At 42.9% G+C, this 22,745-nt stretch overlaps 1 protein-coding gene across 2 annotated transcripts in view; it reads left to right on the forward strand.

Moving 5' to 3' along the window:
• Window positions 1–22,745, forward strand: part of LOC144682197 (rifampicin phosphotransferase-like) — a 180,589-nt gene that overhangs the window by 79,388 nt on the left and 78,456 nt on the right. For both annotated transcript variants that reach the window (XM_078544590.1, XM_078544589.1), the window contains exons 9-16: window positions 434–561; window positions 828–984; window positions 1,076–1,262; window positions 5,277–5,383; window positions 5,572–5,610; window positions 7,747–7,942; window positions 14,202–14,337; window positions 15,408–15,484. In XM_078544590.1, coding sequence (XP_078400716.1) covers window positions 434–561; window positions 828–984; window positions 1,076–1,262; window positions 5,277–5,383; window positions 5,572–5,610; window positions 7,747–7,942; window positions 14,202–14,337; window positions 15,408–15,484 — 1,027 coding nt within the window. The remainder of the gene's footprint in view (window positions 1–433; window positions 562–827; window positions 985–1,075; window positions 1,263–5,276; window positions 5,384–5,571; window positions 5,611–7,746; window positions 7,943–14,201; window positions 14,338–15,407; window positions 15,485–22,745) is intronic.

The following is a 22,745-nucleotide window of genomic DNA, read 5'->3' on the forward strand; positions in this document are numbered from 1 at the left end:
CTTTCCAGCACCATCCTGTCTTTCATGGCACACTCTGTTCCAGGACTGCAGTATTGTATATATCTCTCACCCTGTTCCAGTAGACATGTTTTTCAAACTGCAACCATTATAATTTTAATCCACAGTACAATAGAAAATAAAAAGGTACGTTCTTTACAACAGTCCAACAGAAATAAAAAGATATGTTCCTTACAGTATGTACAGCAACTTCCCATCCTTTAAGTATTTCAATGCCAAATCACATGGCAAATTTAATTGTGTAATATTAGTAATCAATGTTTTAATACAGTTATGAAATCCCTCTGTCTGTTCCTTTAACAATGTAAAAATCAATGCAAAAAAAGTTTTGTTTGTATGGTGCTCTTAATGTAGAATAACACCAAAAGAATCTTAAACTTGTTCAATTTGTAAATATCTAATAATATTCTTCAAGTATGAATATAGGCTATGTGATGTTTCCAAATGGGAGGAAGGCTGGGATTGACTGGTCAGATATCTCCTTAGCAGATATTGCTGATGATGGGATCATTGCTGACCTGTACAGAATCAGTTTTACAGCAGGTGAGCTGGGAGAACATAAAAACTGGTGAATTCACTTGTGCTTCGACATTTACATATTATGCTGTTGGGAAGATGCAGTAAATCATATTGCAAAACCATGCTTGACTGTATTGACTTGTTGACTGTAGGAAATACCAACTACAAACTATGATTTATGTGGAACCAATTTGTTATTAAAATATGTAAATGTATATATACTTTGGACATCATCAGATTTTAAAATTTACGATTAATCTAAAATACATATTTTCTCTTTCCTGCCATAGAAGGCCAGTTGTTTCATCTTCAAGTGTCAATTGATAAAAGTGCTTCCCCTGTGATGTATGGGGGACTAAGTTGGGAAAGTAGAATCCATGAGTGTGTGGCCAACTACCGATTGGATTTAACTGTTCGTGGCTGGGGCATAATTGAATTTCATTACAGGTACGTTTTTGTGAACAAAACTTACACAATATAGCTCCCAAAAGTTTCTTTAATGCTGAGAGAATAATGGACTTCTTTTTCCTTTGGTTAGAAATGAAAGCGGCCGAGAGGCTCCAGACTTCATACCAACTGTAAAGTTCCAGGAACTTGTGGTGCCACCATGCTCCAAGTTGGTGTTGGCGCTCTCCGATGAGGCGTGCCAGTGTGCTGCAGTGGTGGGCGGTAAAGGAGCTCAGCTGGCACAGCTAATGAAAATGCAGAAACGCTTTGGGTATCAGGTGGGTAGAAAAATCAAAAATGTTGTGATGTAGCTGGAATATTCTGTGGAATTTTTGTTGGTGAGTGGAAAAACCGGCGTTGAGGCCAAGTACAAAAACAGTTTAAGCAAGGCTAAAAAGACAGTGGATGGGGCTTTACCCTGCCCTCACCACCTCACCCAAATGGTTATAATAATATATGCTGAAGATGCGGTCATCAGTCAGTAAGCGTTCTGTTATGTGTTACAGACATATTGTCAGATTAATTCAATTAGCTGATTTTGAGTCTGACTGTTCAAATCAGAAACTCACAGGCGAACTCCTATGACTTTCTGCCCATTACTTTACTTTAAACAGACGGAAAATCCTTGGACGCATATCTGGGTTTGTGCGATAATGCTAGGCCATCACGCGGCTAGGCCTCTCTGTAAATATCGGAAAATCAGCCTTCAAATGTTCTCTTACATAAGTCATATTGAGAATGCATCAAATATGATTTTCCTGATATCATTTCTCCTTTGTACTGTGCATTCTGGTCATCTGGAAAATTAATACAGATTGTTTTATATTTTGATCTTCAACAGCTACAGCTGAGAACTTAATCAGATCTGCACATTTTGGAAATAAATTAGCACTCAGAAATGAAAGAATAGTGTTCAAGTACATTGCTTCTATTTCTGTTACTCTACTGCTTAACTGTTGCACAAGGATCCTCATAGTCTTAATGTTAACACTACCTGGTTCCCACATTACTTTTTTGGCCTTGTGAATTTGATTGCAAAATACTACTTCTATAGTGGCACATAATACTTGCGCAAATATGGATCTTCAACCATTTGTAAGGGAACATTGAATATTCACGAGAACGGAGGGACTCACCTGGCGGATAATGAAAGCGGATGAATGACTGAGAGGCTCCGAGTTGCACTGCCATTTTGAATCTTGAATGTGCTGCCTTTCCACATCTGCCTGCTTCAGTCTACCTTTCTCCTGCTTTATTCCTGTGGGCAGCACTAGCCGGTCTTCCAGGTTATTTTTGAAAACTTTATTTATGGGATTCAGCATCACTGGAAAGGCCAGCATTTATTGTCCATTCCTGATTGCCCTTGAGAAGGTGGTGGTGGTGAGCTGCTTTCTTCAACCTCTGCAGTCATTGTGGCGTAGGTACTCTTACAGTGCTGTTAAGCCTGGAGTTCCAGGATTTTGACTCAATGACAGTGAAGGGACAGTGACATAGTTCCAAGTCAGGATGTTATATGACTTGCAGGGGAGCTGTACGGATAGTGGTGTTCAATGCTTTGCTGTTCACTTGTTTTGGGACTCCAAATTTTGGATGGACTACACATCCAAAAGACGCCCACAAAAGACTGTTTGAGTACCAACCATGTCCCTCTCCCAGTTGTCAGAAATGGGCCCTATAACTGGCATGTATTCTGTTCCAGCTCTTCCATTGTCAGCCTCCATAATCTCACCGTAAATATCATTGCCCTATTGCCCTGGCCCAAACCCATCCTCGCTGTAATGTAGAAGAGAGATAAGATAATTGTAAATATCCTACCCTGCCTCTCCACCCTCACTCTGATCCAGGAAATGGCTGGGCTGGTAGCAAGGTTTGCCTATTAATCTGAAATAGGTGGTGCTTTTATATACTTTTCATTTTGTTTTTCTTCCTGTGCATTTTTAAAAATAAAGAAAATCAAATTAATTTCTTTTGGATAGCAATAGGCACAATCTGTAGTTCTTTGGGAAATGTAAACATTTTATGGAGGAAGCCCTTGATGCAGTGGAACTTCACACATATACTCATTCCTCTGCTGTGTAGCACACAAAATGTAACCTATCACATTAACCTACACTCGATATATTTATACGCCCAATAGAATAAATGTCTGTTTTTTGTGTGCCTACAGTACATTTACACAGAATTTTGACCTTCTTGCTTCATAAATTCAATGGAGGGGAAATTAACTCCTTGTCTCTTTTTTAAAAAAAAGCCTTTACGGGCACGATTTTTCCCTCAGCGTGCGGGGGTGGATCCAACACGCCAACGTAAAAAATGACGTGCGATGACATCAGGCGTGCGCCCCAACGTCATCGCGTGCCATTGCAATGTTTCGTTCAGCTGGCGCGCGCCGGAGTCGGCTGCACGTCCGCCGAAATGTAAAAGGCCTATTACAGCCATTAAAAAAATTAACTGAGGCACTTGCGGACGCCACCCATCCAACCTTACGGTTGGCGCGGGCAGGCGGAAAGCCCAAGCGGCCTTCGCGTTTTTCAGGAAACCTCATCCACGGGCGGGATGAGCTTTCCTGAAGCTTTTATCAAATAAATGAATAAATTTCCATAAATTGAAAAACATGCCCCAACTCATGTGACACAGCCACATGAGGGGACATGTTTAAATAAAATTTTAAATCATCTATTTAATTGTTTTATTATCCAGTCAATCTCCCCGAGGCAGCTCAGTGCCTCAGGGAGAATGCTGTGCACTTCCGCGCACATGCGCAAGAGACCGCTGGCCCTGACTCTCCCTCCTCCCCTGGCCCGCACAGGTAGCGCTCAGCATTATCAGTCGCGTATTACGCTGGCCGGCCTTAATTGGCCCTCCCACGTAAAATGGCAGCGTGGAGCCAATTGCGGGTGGCAGTCGGCTTCGCGCCTGCTCTCGCCCAGCCCGCCCGCCATAGGAAAATTCCTAGCCTATGTGCTATGATGTCTATATTATAGAGTAAGATCTATGTGCTTTGGACGACATACAGCACTGGGCCTTTGTGATTTTTCTGCCTGAAGCATTTTTGTCACCGTTAAGGGGGTAGCCTGGCTGATTAAACAATCCAATGCCCTGTTATTGAATCAACGTTTCCTTTGTTGCCGTATTGTAAGTTAAGAAAAAGGATTTACATTTCTACAGTGCCTTCCATGACCTCAGGATATCCCAAAACTCTTAGCAGTTCATTAACTGCTGTTGAACTGTAGCCACAGTTGCAATACAGGAAATGCTGCAGCCAATTTGCGCACATCGAGGTCCCACAAGCAAGAATGTGTTAATGATGAGATAATCCATTCTTATGATATGGATTGAGGGATAAATATTGACCAGGACACAAGGGATAAGTCCCATGCCTTTCTTCAAAATGGCGTCATGAGATCTATTACCTGAGAGAGCAGATGAGACCTCGATTTAACTTTTCATTTAAAGGATGACCTTTGTCAGTGCATACTCCCTTGGTAAAGCACTGGAGTGTCAGCTTAGAGCTCTGTGCTTAAGGATGGGATTTTACGGTCCTGCGGAAGTCAATGTACTTTCGAACGGCTTGCCGCGAGGGGGCCGTAAGATTCCGCCCTAAGTCTCCGAAGCTGGACTTGAACCTGTAACTTGGTGATCGGAGGCATGAGTGTTGCCCACTAGAGTTGGGTAACTTGAGTAGTACTGATTAACAAAACTACTCTAGACACCAAAATGTTATAACAGTAAGGTGGCAGAACATTGTCTAGTTCTTATATCAATTAATCCTGAGGGTCGAGCAGTCTTGAACTTTCCAGTGCCAAAACATCCCGGGAATATATCCAAGTAAATGCAGTTGCGTTGAGCCATTTCCATCCATCTAATTGAAGCAAGGCAGCTGGTGAACTTTGGAATGCAACAGAAAATCTCCAGGTACCATTTGCCTTGCGGCACTGGAGACTGGTATCATTAGGGCCCTTGGGATTGTTATTCCCATTACTGTAAATTGGAATCGCCCCTGTGTGATGGGCATTCTTGGATCCACTCAAACATGACTGCTGTTCGACCTCTGCCTTTTGATCTATTTGGCATGGCTAAGTGTAGCTGAAAGATAGCCAATATTATTACACAAGCCTTGGAGGCTGTCCTGCTCCTTCATTGTGCCAAGGCTCCAGGCGTCAACAACAATTTCATTTTTGAACCAACAGCTGCAATCAAAAACTAGCAACAACACTGTAATTGAATTAAAGTGATAAATAATACCAGCTCAGCCAGGATACATTGATATCTTGCTGTTTTTTGTTTGCCAGTTTTCTGTACCAACAGGTCTCTGTGTCACAGTTGCAGCCCTGGAACACCAAATGAAAATGAACACCAGTCTTCGGCAAGCCATGACAGAGCTGGACGATGTTATCTGGTATTGCCATTATCTTTCTTAAAGCAATATAACCTGATGAGAAAGTTCCAAATTCAATTTTAATGTTAGATTTGCGCAATTTCAGTTGCAATTTAGAATTATCGCTACACTGAATTGCAACATGTTAGAATTCTGTCATCTGCGATCACGTTCTCATTTTTAATTATGTTCTTTCTGTATTTTGGTAGCGCACATAAAAATGGAAACCTTCGTCAACTGTGCAACAGGTAAAATCAGTCAAAAATGTTTTCCTCTGACAGCATGTATTGAATACCAGCACTTTTTTCCTGTGACATTGCTTTGGTGAGTTACAGATTTTATAAGAACAGGTCTGTTATGACAAATAGTATTGGAAGTGAGATTGACCTATCAGCATTGGGAGGAGCACTTCTGAGATATGAAAGCACTGGGAAGGGAGTCAATGTTCGATTAGTACTGGGAGGGTCTCGGGATCAGTGGTTTGTAGGTCATTGGCCTAACGGTATAACGATGAGAAGGTATAATGATGAGAATTTCAAAATCAAGGAGCTATTGGACCAGGAGCCAATGCAGGTTAGTGAATACATGTGATGGGTGAGTGGCACCTTGAGGGTAAGGAGACAGGCAGTAGAGCTTTAGATGATCTAAAGTTCTGACCTTATGATGTAGGGAAGGTCATTGATGAAGCAACTGAAGATAGTTGAGCCTAGGACATTGCCCTGAGGAACTCCTGCAGCAATGTCCTGGGGCTGGGATGATTGGCTTCCAACAAACATAACCACCTTCCTTTGTGCTAGGTTGGAGAGTTTTCCCCCTGACCCCACTTACTTAAATTTTACTTGGGCTCCATGAGCTACACTTGGTGAAATGCTGCCTTGATGCTGAAGCCAGTCTCTCTCGCCTCACTTCTGGAGTTCAGCTCTTTTGCCTATGTTTGACTCAAGGCTGTAATAAGACCTGGAGCTGTGTGATCTTGGCAGAATACATTGGTGAGCAGGTTATTGTTGTGTAAGTGCTGCTTGATAGGACTGTCAACAACACCTTCCATTACTTTGCTGATGATCAAGAGTAGATTTATGTGGACTGATGGTAATTGGTCAGATTGGATTTTTCATAGTTTTTATAGACAAGACATACCTGGGCAATTATCCATTTTGTTGAGCAAATGCCAGCATTGTAGCTGTATTAGAAAAGCTTGGCTAGGGTGCCCAGCTAATTCTGGAGCAGGAACCTTAAATGCAACTACCAGGATGTTGCCAGGGCCCATAGTCTTTGCTGTGTCCAGTGCTTTCATCTGTTTTGTAATATCATGTGGAGTGAATGCCTGAAGACTGGCATCTGTGATGCTGGGGACCTCAGGAGAAACCGAGATAATCTTCCCCAGATATGTTGAATTATTCAAGAGAATCATCCACTCGACACTTCTGGTTGAAGATGGTTACAAATGCTTCAGCCTTGTCTTTTGCACATTCTTGCCGGGCTCCCTATTGAGGATGGGGATATTTGTGGATAAAAGCAAAATACTGCGGATGCTGGAAATCTGAAACAAAATCAGAAAATGCTGGAAAAACTCAGCAGGCCTAACAGCATCTGGAGAGAAAGACAGAGATAATGTTTCGAGTCTGTGTGAATTTTCTTCAGAGCGGATATTTGTGGAGCCTCCTTCTCCAGTTAGTTGCTTAATTGTCCACCACTATCCATGACTGGAGGTGGCAGGACTGCAGAGCTTTGATCTACTCCATTGATTATGGGATCGCTTAGCTCTGTCCATTGCAAGGCTACTTCCACTGTTTAGCGTCCATGTAGTGTTACAGCTCCACCAGGTTGGCAACACATTTTTAGGTTGCCTGAAGAGGTGCTGTTCTTGGCATGCTTTCCTGCACTGTTGAACCAGGGTTGATCCCCTGGCTTTATTGAAATTGTAGAGTGAGAGATATGCTGGGCCATGAGGTTACAGATTGCATTGAATATAGTTCTAGTATTGCTGATGGCCCAGAGCATGTCCTAGATGCCCACAGAGGCTTTTTTGAGTGAAAATCTAATATCTTTTCTTTTAAATGACTCACCAAATCACTCTAAATTGTAAGATAAAAGCAAAATACTGCAGATGCTGGAAATCTGAAACAAACAAAAACAGAAAATGCTTAAAAACTCAGCAGGTCTAACAGCATCTGTGGAGTGAAAGAAAACAGAGTTAACGTTTCGCGTCCTTATGGCTCTTCAGAGCTCTGAAGAAGAGTCACAAGGACTTGAAACGTTAACTGTTTTCCTTTCTCTCCACAGATGTTGTGAGACCTGCTGGGTTTTTCTAGCATTTTCTGTTTTTGTTTCACTCTAAATTGTTGTTGGGTTTGGCACGTGAACTGCCTTTTAATCTTCCCCAGATGTGTTGAATTATTCAAGGAAACTAAACTGGCGCCAGAGATAGAAAATGCCATTCATGACAAGCTTGCAGAGATAAGGCTACTGGGAGCAGAGGAACGACTGGCTGTCAGGTCCAGTGCAGTCTGTGAGGACACAGAGGACATGTCTGCTGCTGGGCAGCTTGAGACAGAACTGGGATTGAAAGGCTTTGAACAGGTAAAAAGAATAGGATGTGAATCCACAACAATGTAATAACAAGTGTTAAACAGCAATTAAGGTAGAAAATTCTGTAGCTTACCTGTAATTCAGAGTTGACTCAATAATTTGAATTGACCAAAATAAAAAAAAAACTGCAGCCAAGTGGGAAATTGTTGATTAAAACATTGGAATATTAGATCGTTATGCAACTTGGAACTAAGGATTGGACTTTACATGGATAAAACCTGTTCTTCTTAGTAATTGTTCTTAATTCTCTGTTTAAACTCATTATTATGGTATCTTTAATTTGGAATATGAGAACAGGAGTAAAGGTGGGCCAGTTAGCTCAGTTGGCTAGATGGCTAATGCGTGGTCCAGAATAATGCCAACAACATGGGTTTGATTTTCGTTCTGGCTATAGCAGACCTAGGCCCTATTTCCTTTCCCTGAGCCTGAGTCTGGAAGGCAATAGCAAGTCAATATTGACAAAAACTACCAAGAATATGGCTCAGGCTAAAGCATCAGCAGACAATGAGAGAAGGACCTACCTTTGGGCAAAGCACACATGGAATAGAACAGGAGTAGGCCATTCAGCTCCTCGACCTGTTCTGCCATCGTTTAGATCATGTTTGATCTGTACACCAATTCCATCTACCTGCCCTGATTCTGTCACCCTTAATACGCTTGCCAACCAAAAATCTATCAATCTCAATTTTGATATGTTCAGTTGATCTAGCCTCAACGGCTCATTGAGGGTGAGACTATTGGATTTACACTAACCTTTGTGTGAAGAAGTACTTCCTGACATCACCCCGAATGGCCCAGCTCGATTCTTAAACAATCCTTATTTTAGAGTCATAGAGGTCTGCAGTACAGAAAAAGACCCTTCGGTCCACTGAGTCTGCACCGGTCAAACAAGTTCCTAACTATTCAAATCCCATTTTCCAGCACTAGGCCCATAGTCTTGCGTGCCATGGCATCGCAAGTGCACATCTAAATACTTCTTAAATGTTATGAGGGTTTCTGCCTCTATCACCCTTTCAGGCAGTGAGTTCCAGATGCCCACCACCCTCTGGGTGAAAAAATTCTTCCTCACATCCCCTCTAACCCTCCTGCCCCTTACCTCAAATCTATGCCTCCTGGTTATTGATCCCTCCACCAAGGGGAAAAGTTCTTTCCTGTCTACCCTATCTATGCCCCTCATAATTTTATACACCTCAATCATGTCCCCCCTCAATCTCCTCTGCTCCAGGGATAATAACCTCAGTCTATCCAATCTCTCCTCATAACTAAAACTCTCCAGCCCAGGCAACATCCTGGTAAGTCTCCTCTGCACTCTCTCTAGTGTAATCACATCCTTCCTATAATGCGGATTCCAGAACTGCACGCAGTACTCTAGCTGTGGCCTAAACAGTGTTTTATACAGTTCCTGCATAACCTCCCTGCTCTTATATTCTATGTCTTGGCTAATAAAGGCAAGTATCCCATATGCCTTCTTAACCACCTTATCTACCTGTCCCGCAACCTTAAGGAAGGGACCGGTGGACATACACACTAAGGTCCCTTTGAGCTTCGGTACTTCCCAGGGTCCTACCATTCATTCTGTATTCCCGTGCCTTGTTTATCCTGCCCAATTGCATCACCTCACACTTATCCAGATCAAATTCCATTTGCCACTGATCAGCCCATCTGACCAGCCCATCTATATCCTCCTGTAATCTAAGGCTACCCTCCTCACTATTTACCACCCCCCAATTTTCGTGTCATCCGCGAACTTACTGATCAACCCTCCTACATTCAAGTCTAAATCGTTTATATATACCACAAACAGCAAGGGACCCAACACCGATCCCTATGGAACGCCAATGGACACAGGCATCCAGTCACAAAAACACCCCTCAATCATCACCCTCTGCTTCCTGCCACTCAGCCAATTCTGGACCCAATTTGCCAAATTGTCTTGGATCCCATGGGCTCTTACCTTCGTTATCAGTCTCCCATGCAAGACCTTATCAAAAGCCTTGCTGAAATCCAAGGAGACTACGTCAAATGCATTGCCCTCGTCTACACACCTGGCCACCTCTTTGAAAAATTCAATCAAATTGGTCAGACATGACTTCCCCTTAACAAAACCATGCTGACTGTCCTTGATTAACCCCTGCCTCTCCAAGTGCGGATTAATTCTGCCCCTCAGAATTGCTTCCAATAGTTTCCTTACCACTGAGGTTAGACTGACTGGCCTGTAGTTCCCTGGTTTATATCCCTTTCTCCCTTCTTGAATAATGGTACCACATTGGCTGTCCTCCAGTCCTCTGGCACCTCTCCTGTGGCCAGAGATGTATTGAAAATAATTGCCAGCGCTCCTGCTATCTCCTCCCTTGCTTCACTCAACAGTCTGGGATACATTTCATCCGGGCCTGGAGATTTTTAAGCCTGCCAGACCACTTAGAACCCCCTCCCTTTCTATGCTAATTTCTTTAATTATATCACAGTCCTTCTGCCTGATTTCCACACCCACATTGTCCCTCTCACTTGTGAACACCGACACAACGTATTCAGTTAGACCCTACCTACGTCTTCTGGCTGCACACACAAATTACCACTATGGTCCTTAATGGGCCCTACTCTTTCCCCAGTTATCCTCTTACTCTTAATGTACTTGTAAAATAACTTTGGATTTTCCTTTATTTTACCTGCCAATGTTTTTTCATGCTCTCTTTTTCTCTCCTAATTTCCTTTCTAAGTTCCCTCCTACACATTCTATAATCCTCTCAGGCTTCCGCTGTTTTGAGCCCTCGGTATCTGCCATAAGCCTCCCTATTTCTCTTAATCCAATCCTGTATATCCCTCGACATGCAGGGTTCCCTGGATTTGTGGGTCCCACCCTTTGCCTTTACTGGGATATGTTGGCCCTACACTCTCCCTATTTCCTTCTTGAATGAGTCCCACTGCTTTGACGCAGATTTACCTAAAAGTAGCTGCTCCCAGTCTACTCTGGCCAAATCATATCTGATCTTATTAAAATCGGCCTACCCCCAATTTGGAACTCTGATTCCTGGCCCATCTTTGTCCTTTTCCATAACAAGCTTGAATCTAATGGAGTTATGATCACTATCTGCAAAATGCTCCCCCACTGATACCTCTACCACTTGCCCAGCTTCATTCCCTAAAATTAAGTCCAGGACCGCCCCCTCTCTTGTAGGGCCTTCTACATACTGGCTTGAAAGCCTCTCCTGGGTGCATTTTAAGAATTCTGCTCCCTCTAAACCTATCACACTATGACTAACCCAGTTAATGTTGGGGAAGTTGAAATCCCCCACTATTACTACCCTATTATTTTTATACTTCTCTGAAATTTGCCTACATATCTGCTCTTCTATTTCTCTCTGACTGTTTGGGGGCCTATAGTACGCTCCCAGCAATGCGATTGCTTTTTTTGTTTTTCAGTTCTACCCATATGGCTTCATTTGAGGAGCCTTCTAAGATGTCATCCCTCCTTACTGCTCTAATTGATTCCTTGATCAATATGATACCCCCTCCTCTTTTACCTCCTTCCCTGTCTCACCTGAAGACCTTATACCCTGGAATATTGAGCTGCCAATCCTGCCCCTCTCTCAACCATGTCTCTGTGACAGCAATGACATCATACTTCCATGTGTTAATTTGTGCCCTCAACTCATCTGCCTTATTCGCCAGACTCCTTGCATTAAAATAAATACCATCCAACCTTGCCAAGCTCCCTTGTGCCTTAACTGGCCTATAATTTCTATGCCTTCCAGACTCACTTGCTCTCTCTTCTAATTTTGGCTGTGCATCTCCCCCTGCTGAACCTCCTCTCAGGATCCCATCCCCCTCCCAAGTTAGTTTAAACCCTCCCCAATAGCACTAGCAAACCTCCTTGCAAGGATGTTGGTCCCATTCCGGTTCAGGTGCAACCCGTCCACCTTGTACAGGTCCCACCACCCCAAGAAATGGTCCCAATGTCCCAGAAACCTAAAGCCCTCCCTCCTGCACATATCTCCAGCCACGCATTCATCTGGACTAACCTTCTATTTCTATACTCACTAGCGCGGGGCACCGGAAGTAATCCAGAGATTACTACCTTTGTGGTCCTGTTTTTTAATCTGTTTCCTAACTCCCTAAATTCTGCTTGCAGGGCCTCATCCCTCTTTCCACCTATGTCGTTGGTACTAATATGAACCACAATCTCTGTCTGTTTGCCCTCCCCCTTTAGAATGCCCTGCAGCCGTTCAGTGACACCCTTGACCCTGGCACCAGGAAGGCAACATACCATCCTGGAGTCATGTCTAGGGCCGCAGAAACTCCTGTCTGTTCCCCTTACTTTCGAGTCTCCTACCATTATTGCTCTTCCCCTCTTTTTCCTCCCTCACTGTGCAGTTGAACTACTCAGTGCCATGAGCGTGGCTGCACTCCCCAGAGGAATCGTCACTCTCACTGTTGTCCAACACAGAAAAACGGTTCTCGAGCGAGATGCACCCTGGAGATTTCCCGACTACCTGCTTGACACCTTTCTTCTGACTGATGGTCACCCATTTCCTCTCTGTCTGCACTTCCGTAAGCTGTGGGGTAACCACGTCTTAAAAGTGTGCTATCCACGAAACTCTCAGCCTCATGGATGCACCTCAGTGCCTCCAGCTGCCGCTCAAGCTCCAAAACTCAGAGCTCAAGTAGATGCAGCTGGTGGCGTTTCCTGCACACGTGGTCGGTCAGACTGCAAGGAGCTTCTAGGACTTCCCACATGTTGCAGGTGGCGCATAACACGGGACTGAGCTGCCCTGCCATGCCTCTAGTTGAAAGAAAAGCCCTTACTTTAAGTGAAATACAGTAAAAAAAAGTTACATTATTTATGTACTTTAAATAAAAACTAGAACCCTTACCTTTCCTTCGCTTAATCTATTTTAAACTGGAGAAAAAAACTGGAACAAAACACTTACCCACTACTCACCAATCAGCTCTCACCTTTGTGCTGACGTCAATTTTTGAAGCTTCCCCGCACTTGCGCTGGTTCTGATCTCTCCGCCGCTCTCTCGCACTGTCTTATGATGTCACTCTTTCCACACACGAGAAAATAATTTCTCTACCTTAAATTACGGTGTTATCAAAATATATTGTTGTCACTTGCTCTGTGTTTTTAGCAAGATAATAATTCAAAATGTACAGTCTTACCATGCCCATATTAATTTTCTCTCCCAGAGGTAAGGAAATGCTGCAGGGCAGGCTCCATGTCAAGTGTTGAGTATGGACTAGGAACCAAAACTGAACTGTCATCTTTTCAGATTTGAGGAAAAATCATTTAGATTGACTTGAAATCAGGTGCCTTTTGGAATAAAATAGTAGTGGGTATGACAGTTGGCATGGCTGATTTTTCTCATCCATTATGGTTAGCAAAAATTATAACTCATTTGGTTTGACTGCTGATCTTCCTAATGTGATAAGGATCTACCATCTAAGACGCAGCCAGTTAACCAGGCTCTGTACTGTGGGTAGTATTACCCTGAGGAATTGGTTGGCTTTATTCCAAGTTGCACACTGAATGCATGCCCAAGCGGCAAACCTGTTGACTGCAATCTTGATTACAAATGAAACAGTTTTGCAGCAATTTCAACTAGATAGAGCATGGTATGCATTTCTGGGCCATATGAATGTTGATCCCTCATGGGCTAGCTCTGAAGCTGGTGGGTTCAAGTCCCACTACAGGACTTGACCTAATCTAGGCAGGCGCTCTAGTTGGGTATTGAAGTGCTGCGTTGACACAAGTGCAGTTATTCAGTTGGGACATTAAACTGGGGTTTTGTTTGTCTGATCAAGCGAATACTGGAGATTGAGGGACACTAATTGAAGAAAATTGGAAGGATTTCCCAGTGTCCTGGCCAAATCTTAACCTTAACCATAGTCAACAAGAATGGTTTATTTAATCATCTCATTTGCTGTTTGTGAGACTTTGCCAGATTAAGTTTGTAGAACCTTGTTAAATTGGGCACAGTGTCTGCCAGTATTTCATGACAGCACTTCAAAGTAATCCATTGGTTTTAAAGCTCTGACAGTTTCAGCAAGTGTAAAATACTTCTAAAGGGTTTTAAACCACTTCTTCTCACCCGCTCTTTCCTATTTTAGTTGTGACCCAAGAGTATGAGACCGTGACTCTTTATTTCAATTTTTTCAATTTGAAACCATGTACCTTACATTTCAAAACAATGAACCATGGATATTTGTTCTAACTTTTTGTGATTTATGCAATTAATTTTTACTTCCCCAGGTGTGTAATGCTGTGCGGGACTGCTGGGCTTCTCTCTACTCATTCCAAGCAGTGCAATATCGCAGCCAAAGGGGGCAACCGGTGCCATCAAGCATGGGTGTAGTCATCCAGCAAATGGTATCAGCCCAGGCAGCAGGTAAGGTTTGCCAATTCAATTCAAAAAAAATAAATTTCACATTCCCTTTCCACAAGGACTAAGTTGTTTTTTATATTGTATTTCACCTTCAGCAAATGCTAGTAAGAGCAAAAAAAACTTGCGTCAGGATTTTTCGCTGAGTGGGTGGGCGCGTGCCTGACCGCTTGAGCGTAAAACGATGCGCGATGACGTTGGGCGAGCGTCCCAACGTCATTGCGCACCCGCCGACTCTCGCGCATGCCCGCCAACAATTAACAGGCCTATTAAGGCCATGAAAGTCACAACGGAATGCAACTTTTCCCTGCGCGACCAACCTTACGGGTGGCGGGTGACGAATTGTCCAGGTGGCCTCTGGAATTTTTATGAAACCTCATCCGTGGGCGTGATGAGGTTTCCAACAGGAATTAAAAATAAAAATTTTGAAATAGCATTTGTAACACGTCCCCTGCTCATGTGACACGAGGGGACATGTTTTTACATGTTTGCACAATCTTTATTTGCGCTCTTAAAAAATCTTCAGCTCCCCTGAGGCAGCTCTGTGCAAACTTTTGCGCTCGCCCTCCTCCCGGGGGCACCCTGGCAACGCTCAGCGTTAATTGGCCAGCCAGCGTGAAATCGATGTCGGGGCCCAATCGCAGTCAGCTTCGCGACCACTCCCGAGCCCGCCCGCCTGACAAGGTGGTAATCCTGCCCTTGCTTTTATTCAGCACCTTTTATGACCTCAATGCATTCCCAAACTACTTTACAGCCGCAGAAGTACTTTTGAAATAAAATACAATCTCACTAGGAATAGCAAACTGGAAACTCTCGCACTGTTTTTCAACGATGCAAACAAAGCTACCAGTGAAAATCTTGCCCCATTGAGTATTCCATGTATTAACTGTAGAAATTAACAAGTTTGCTTTACCTACAGGGGATATTAAATTTGAACTTGTCTCGTGTTTTATTCCTCTTGGAATGCAGAGTTATAGAGCTTTAAAACTGGAGAGGGAAGAATCTAGAAAAAGCATAACAGAGGAAAACACGAGCAATATTTGGGTCTAATATTGTATCCATTAACAATGTTACAGGCGTGTTGTTTACATGTGATCCTGTCACAGGACACTCGGGCAGAATGATTATCAACGCAAACTATGGACTGGGAAAGGTGAGATTCTATAACTTCGCTCCTGAAATGTGAATGTAACTATCATTATATGCTGTCCTGTCTCAGTTGTATTTCATCATCATTAGCTAGTTTTCCACAAACATGCTTAGGCACAACTATATATAAGTAAACACTTACACACTCATCCCCAGGCAGTTTTGCACAAACATACATGCACTAATCGTGTATAATCTTACACACCGGCCCAGACACCAACATTTACACATATGGCCTGAATTTCTCAGGCGATCAGTGGGCTTGGGGGTAGTGGGCGGGGCCAGTGGCGGAATCGATCGCCGCCTGCGATTGGCTCCGCGCCGCCATTTTACGCAGGCGGGCCAATTAAGGCACAGAGCTGCCTCGGAGATTGAATCGCTATTGTCAATAATTAATAAAAGGTTTAAAAATTTATTTAAACATGCCCCCTCATGTGACTATGCCATATGAGATGGGACGTGTTTTTATATGTGAAATTTAAAAAAAATCTAATTAATAAAAGCTTTAGGAAACCTCATCCCCGCTCGTCAGATTCACTTCCTGCACAGCTGTCAGCAGCTGCTCCATCTGCAATGCACCTCCCCTTTAAGAAGTGCAGGCCAGCTTTAAGTAGTGAGGACCACCCACGATATTAATCCCTCGCTCATGGGCCCAACCAATCAACAGCGCAGTTGGCTCTGGCTGGGTGCAGAGAACATCTGAATCCGCAGGGAGTATAAAGTCAGCGTTCGGCCTGCATTTCAGCGAACAGGAGTGGGATATTTGCACATCGCCATCCCTGTATCTGTATCCCCCCCCCCCCCCAACTCCCCCTCCCAACACCCCGGTCTTTCCTAATTACAACTCAAACTGATTGCCCTCCTGTACTATTTTTATTCTTCTGCGTGCTATCTTTTTTTCCCCCCAATAATTTGTATAGTTATCTAATTTTGACCTCCTGTTTTTACTGCAATTCCCTGCAACCCCAACCCCCCTTGCACTTCCTTCCTAGTTTAGTTCACTCTCCTTTTCCAAACTGCCAGTTTTTTTAGTCCCTTTCCGTTCAGATGTAGCCTCACATGGCTCCCATTGTTCCCAGAATGAGATGCAATATCCCATAAAATATAAACTGTCTCCCTGATGTCACTCCTTTGATCACTTGTTGAGCGCTGTAATCCTTCCCGATTCAACCACGCGGCTGGGGGAGCAACCTGGATTTAACCAACCTTGGAGCCCAACTGCTAAAACTGCTCCCTGTTCTCCGAAACTCGGCCTGCAGAAGTTTTCCTTTCCTTTTCTCTTGGATCATTGACTCAAAAAATGAACCATGACCTCTGGCTGCTCCCTCCTATCATTTGTTTCCAGTAATTCTGAAACGCTCTTCTGTCTTGCATCTGGAAAGCAACAAATCATGTATGAGCTTCAGTCTAGACTGGGGAAAGAATGTGCACAACCCTCTTTCCGCTTTTCCTGTTATTGTTGCATTGCACCTGAATTGCTAAACCATCAGCTAGTCCACATTTTTAGTACCTGGGGAAAGTAGCACAGTTGTAATGTTACTGGAGGGTAATCCAGGGGTCTGGACTAATGCTCTGGAGACATGAGCTCAAATCCCACCATAACAGCTGGAGGAATTAAAATTCAATTAATCTTTAAGTCTGGAGTAAAAGCTACTTTCCTTAATAATGATCATGAAATGACTCGTTTGTTGTAAAAACCCGTCTGGCCTGCCCTTCAGGGGAGGTAATCTGCTGTCTTTACCCAGTCTGGCCTACGTGTGTTTCTAGACCCACACCGATGTGATTGACGCTCAGTCACCGTTCGAAACGCCCTAGCAAGCCATTCAGTTGTATGTCACTCACCACCACCTACGCGAGGGCAATTAAGCATGTGCACTAAATGCTGGCCTTGCCAGCAATTCTCACATCCCAAGGGCGAATTAAACAAAAAGCTTAATTGTACAATTGTAATCCATTTAATGATCTTGGAAAAAGCCCTAGGGGTAGAAATTTGTGTTGGGTAGTGGCGTAAAACTGACTATATATCTGCTGCCTATTTTACATAGACTTGAGATTTAGTTTTATTGCAGTGAAGGGAATTAAATGTCAGCTGCTTTCCTTTCCTACAAAGCCAATACTTCAACTTGGAGAAGATAATTTATTCTGTTCATTCCTGCTCTAGCCTGCGCCTTCACGGTATTCTGACCTCTTCGACAGTTACCATTTCATCCTTTACCACTGTCTTTTCCAAATTGGAAATCTGCTCTCTGAATTCTGGATCTAGAAATCCCTGTCTAATGTGTCAGATTATCCCCATCTCAAGCTTTCAGGCCTTGAACTCAGGTATTCCCAGTTAGAGACATTTTCCACAGATTTGTTTGTCCAAATTAATGCTGCAATTCAAAGCTCTCATACTCCAGGAAGCACAGATCAATGTTATCTGTTTGTATGTTCCCTTCCTGCCCTTTTAAGCTTGCTATAAATTTAAATTGAGTTTATATTCCTGTCTCCTTCAATACTCAAGTTGTTCCTTCCCCCTCTGCTCCAAATGTGCACTCTAATCAAATTGTCATTTTGGAAGCTCTATTTGACTCTGTTCCCACCTCATTCCAGCAAGGATCGCCAATCCATCTAAATTGTCCTGAAGTCGCCCAGATTTAAGGATTAATCTCCTGGATACTGCTGCAGACAACACGGAAGAAAAATCATCAGAACATTAATTTTGTTTCTTTGAACGTTTCTGTTTATTAGCTCCAAAAATTTACATAGGATTACATAGTATATACAGCACAGAAATAGGTCATTTGGCCCAACCAGTCCTTGCTGTTGTTTATGCTCTATCTGAGCCTCCTCCCATCTTTCTTCATCCAAATCTACCGTCATAACCATCTATTCCCTTCTCCCTTAAATGCTTGTCTAGCTGCCACATAAATGCTTCAGCCACTTGCTGTGGTAGTGAGTTCTACATTCTCACACTCTTTGGGTAAAGGAGATTTTTTCTGAATCCCCTTTGGACTTCTTGGTAACTATCCTTATATCGATGGCCCCTAGTTATACTCTTTTCCACAAGAGGAAACATTCCCTTTGCATCCACTCTATCAAAACCTATCATTTTAAAGGCCTCTATTAGGTCACCCCTCAACCTTTTTTCAAGAGAAAAGAGACCCAGCCTGTCAATCCTTTCCTGATATGTATACCCATGCAGTTCTGGTATCATCCTTGTAAATATCCTCTTCACCTTCTCCAGTGCCTCTATACTCTTTTTATAATATGGCAATCAGAACTGCAGGCAGTACTTTAAGTAAGTGTAATCTAATCAAGATTTGATACAGGTTCAGCATAACCTCCCTAATTTTCAAATTTATCCCTCTAGAAATAAAGCCTAGAGCTTGGTTTGATTTTTGTTTTAATGGCCTTACCAACCTCTGGTGCAACTTTAGTGATTGATGTATTTCTACTCCAGGACCCCTTAGTTCCTCCACTCCACCTAGACTTGCACCTTCCAATTCCCATTAATTGTATCAAAATGTACTACCTCACATTTATCTGCGTTGAACTTCATTTGCTAATTACTTGCCTATTCTGCAAGTTTATTAATGTTCTCCTGTAATTTGTTGCAGTCCTCCTCAGCATAAATTATCTCCTCCAACTTGGTGCCACCTGCAAATTTGGAAGTTGTGTTTTTGATTCCAGAGTCCAGGTCATTCATCTACATTGTGAACAGCAGTGATCCCAGTACATATCCTTGTGGAACATCACTTCCCACCTTCTGCCACTCTGAATTACTTTACCCTTCGCTCCCAGTTCACCCTTTACTTCACCTTTTACTCCCACTCTCTGCTTTCTATCTTGAAGTCAGCTAACAATCCATTCTGCCACTTGCCCCTGACTCCATAATTTCTGACTTTATTCATTACTCTATTGTAGGGCACCTTATCAAAGCAACAGCAACTTAAATTTGAAATGCTTTTAATGTAATAAAACAGCCCAAGGTGTTTCACAGGAACATTATGAAGCAAAATTCGATGCTGACCCACATAAGGCATTTGTCAAAGAGGTATGCTTTAACAAGCATCTTAAGAGAAAAGAGAGGCAGAGAGGTTTAGGGAGGAAGTTCCAAAGCTTTGGGCCCAGGCAGCTGAAGGCACGGCCATCAATGGTGAAGCAATTAAAATCAAGGATGCTCAAGAGGCCAGAATCAGAAGTGTGTCTTCCCAATATTTTATTCAACGATATTGCTGCTCAGCCAATACTAGATGTCAGACATGCAATCTGAAAATTTAGATACAGTGGAGGGGTCAAAAGAGAGGTAGTGGTGGGTAGTGCTGGATATCATCAGCATATATTTGGAAACTAATATTGGTACTGAGGTGGGTAGCTCAAATTGGAAAAAGTCCTGATTTTTCGGACCTGCCTCAGTAATAAAGTGCTCCGAGACATAATTTTCATCCAGGGGCATGGGAGCGGGACAGAGTTGGGCCCACTGATCCTGGAAGGATAGTACAGGCTACCACAGGGTGGATGATTGCTGAGGCAGGCTGGTTAGGAGGCCTGCCTCAGTTCTCTGGGACTTCACCCCAGTTGTTTTAGAAACGGTTAGGCCCTCTAACCCTCATGCTCCACACACCCCCGTGGTCCCTGATAGCCCTCATGCCACTTCATGCCAACTCATGAACTCCACCCACCCCAAATGACCGCTCGTACCCTCCATGTCACCTCCATGCCAACATGCTACCTGCCCACTCCCCATGGTCCCTCACACAGTCTATGCCACAGTCATGCCTGCCATCCAACACCGTTGCTCCTCATATCCTCCATGCCAACTCATGCTCCTCATAACCCCCATGCCATCTTCATAGCCATTCATCCAGTATCCACCATGGGCTGATTTCAAGGGTGATGTGGAGATGAAAAAAAACTTTAAACAATCTAATACAGGTCTCATTTGCACACACTTGATAGTGAAAAACTCCCATTCATGAAATCCATTCAGAGCTTTTAAACCTACTCTCATAGTTAATTTCTTATAAAAACAAACTTCTGTTCAGACCGCACATCAAAGACAACTAATCCTTTAATGGCTTCCTTAACTTGTCAATCAAACTGTGAATTCAGAACCCCTTGCTGAAATAATTACAGATTTTGAAACTCAGCCAAGCATTCATAAGGACATAGTAATAGCCTTGGGGAAATGCCAGCAATGAACTCTTAACGAAACTTCACAACTAGATGCTTTTTTTTTTCTAACCTATCAATCAGAGCAGTCCAGCTGAAGGTTTTTATTAATTCTCAGAGGCAGATTTTTAATGTTTAAAGAGCAGGGCATTTAAAAAAAACTTCAAATCTTGATGCTCAACAGGCCTTATCCACCATTCAAAGACACTTGTGTGTACTCCCATCAATTTGTGACTCCCATACCATGGGTTAAGGTGCTTGCAGCAGCCGAAATTGGGTCTGTGTGAATTCAGCACTACAGTTCAAATGACCCTACTAAGTTCAGGTTTCCCTCCTGTATGAATCACACCACACTCCCTTTCCCCTACTAGCAACAATTGGATCTATCAGAAATAGGGGCGGGACTTCCACACCGAGGTCCTCCCCGCCATTCCACAAAAATCTGGCCATATCTTTTCGGATGATGTCACTTGAGTGGCAGCATGTAGATGAGAAATAAAAGTGCACCAATAATTGATGCCTGTGGCACACCAGAGATTATGGTGTGGGAGCAGGAAGAGAAGCTTTGGAAGTAATTCTCTGCCTGTGATTAGATAGATAAGAATGGAAACATCAGCCAGCTGGAAACCATGAAGTCGTGTTGAAGGAGGATAGATGGTCAAACACAGACACAAACAAACGCAAACACACATACTCTGAAACAAACATACATACACACATTCTCTGAAACATACACTCACAAATGCAAAATCAAAATAATCATATTCTGGAAATCTGATGTAAAAACAAAAAATAATGCTAGAAACATGATCAGCGGGTCAAGCAGCATCTGTCAAGAGAGAGAGTTAATGTTTTAGGTATAGACCCTTTATCAGAACCCAGAAATAATGGCATGTCTATAGCATTGCCACTTGTCTGAGTCAAGTATCCACAGTGACAGATGCCAGTTGATTTGTAACTTGTTTATACTGCCTGGTTCTAAATCAAATCCTCATAGCTATGAGAGAATTCTTAATGTGGGTTCTTAAATACCCTAGTTTGAAACTCGCCACCCTCAAGACTATCTCGCAAATATGTGAGAATTGAAAAGCTTTGTCAATGGCATTTACCAATCAAGGAGTTATTAAAATATTAAATAGGTATAATTCAGCATCATACTGCAAGGGAGCAGAAAACCATCAGGAAGGAGGGAGAGTAGAAAGGGATGAATCACGGGGAAACTTGAAGGACATAGGCATTAAAACAGGCTTTGTGCACCTTAGGAGGGTATAACTGAAACTACATACAAAGCACATAGCCAGAAGGATGTTGCTAATTGAGAACTCCAGATGATTGAAAATAAAAGTAGGATAGGATAAATGGGATAATATCAGGAAAAGTAACAAAGTTAAAATAGATTTCTGAGGAGAGGAGCAAGGTAGACCAAAGGTTGATGGGGCATAGAAATGAATAGTGGAATACTGATGAATCCATAGCATAGTGAAATGAAACAATAACTATAAGTGAATCAGAGCAGAGCAGTAAAGGAATGGAAAACATTGGGACTAACAAACAATTCAGTAGTTCATTAAGGAAGCCAGTGAGAGAAGTTCTTGGTAAAAGAGGAAAAAGAAGACAAGGTGAAGAACTGACACAGCTCTCTTGGAAGATGGAAGCAATCATTTGGAGTCAATTATAAAAGTAAACATGAAGATGGAAATGGGGGGATCAAGAAGCACTTTTTCACACAAAGGATGATGGAAATCTGGAATTCTTCCCCCAAAAGGCTGTGGATGATGGGTCATTGGAAATTTTCAAGACTGAAATTGATAGATTTGCATTAGGTACAGCTATCATGGTGAATAATTGGAGTTCAGGTGCAGATCATCTATGGTGCACTAGAATGATGGAACAGCTTTGAGCAGCTGAATGGCCTACTTCTGTTTTACATGAGATGGGCAAAAAGGGGAATGAGGTTATAAGATTGCTATTGAGTGCTTTGGTGAAGTGTCTGGAAAGCACTGCTTACAGTTAAGGAAGTAATTTATTGATGCACTAATGTGTTAGGGTGGTGTAGCGGTATTGTCACTAGGCTAGTGATCCAGTTACCTGGTCTGGTCTACTTAAGTGTG

The sequence above is a fragment of the Cetorhinus maximus genome, chromosome 6 (genome assembly GCF_964194155.1).
Source record: "Cetorhinus maximus chromosome 6, sCetMax3.hap1.1, whole genome shotgun sequence".
In the NCBI taxonomy this organism is placed as follows: domain Eukaryota; kingdom Metazoa; phylum Chordata; class Chondrichthyes; order Lamniformes; family Cetorhinidae; genus Cetorhinus; species Cetorhinus maximus.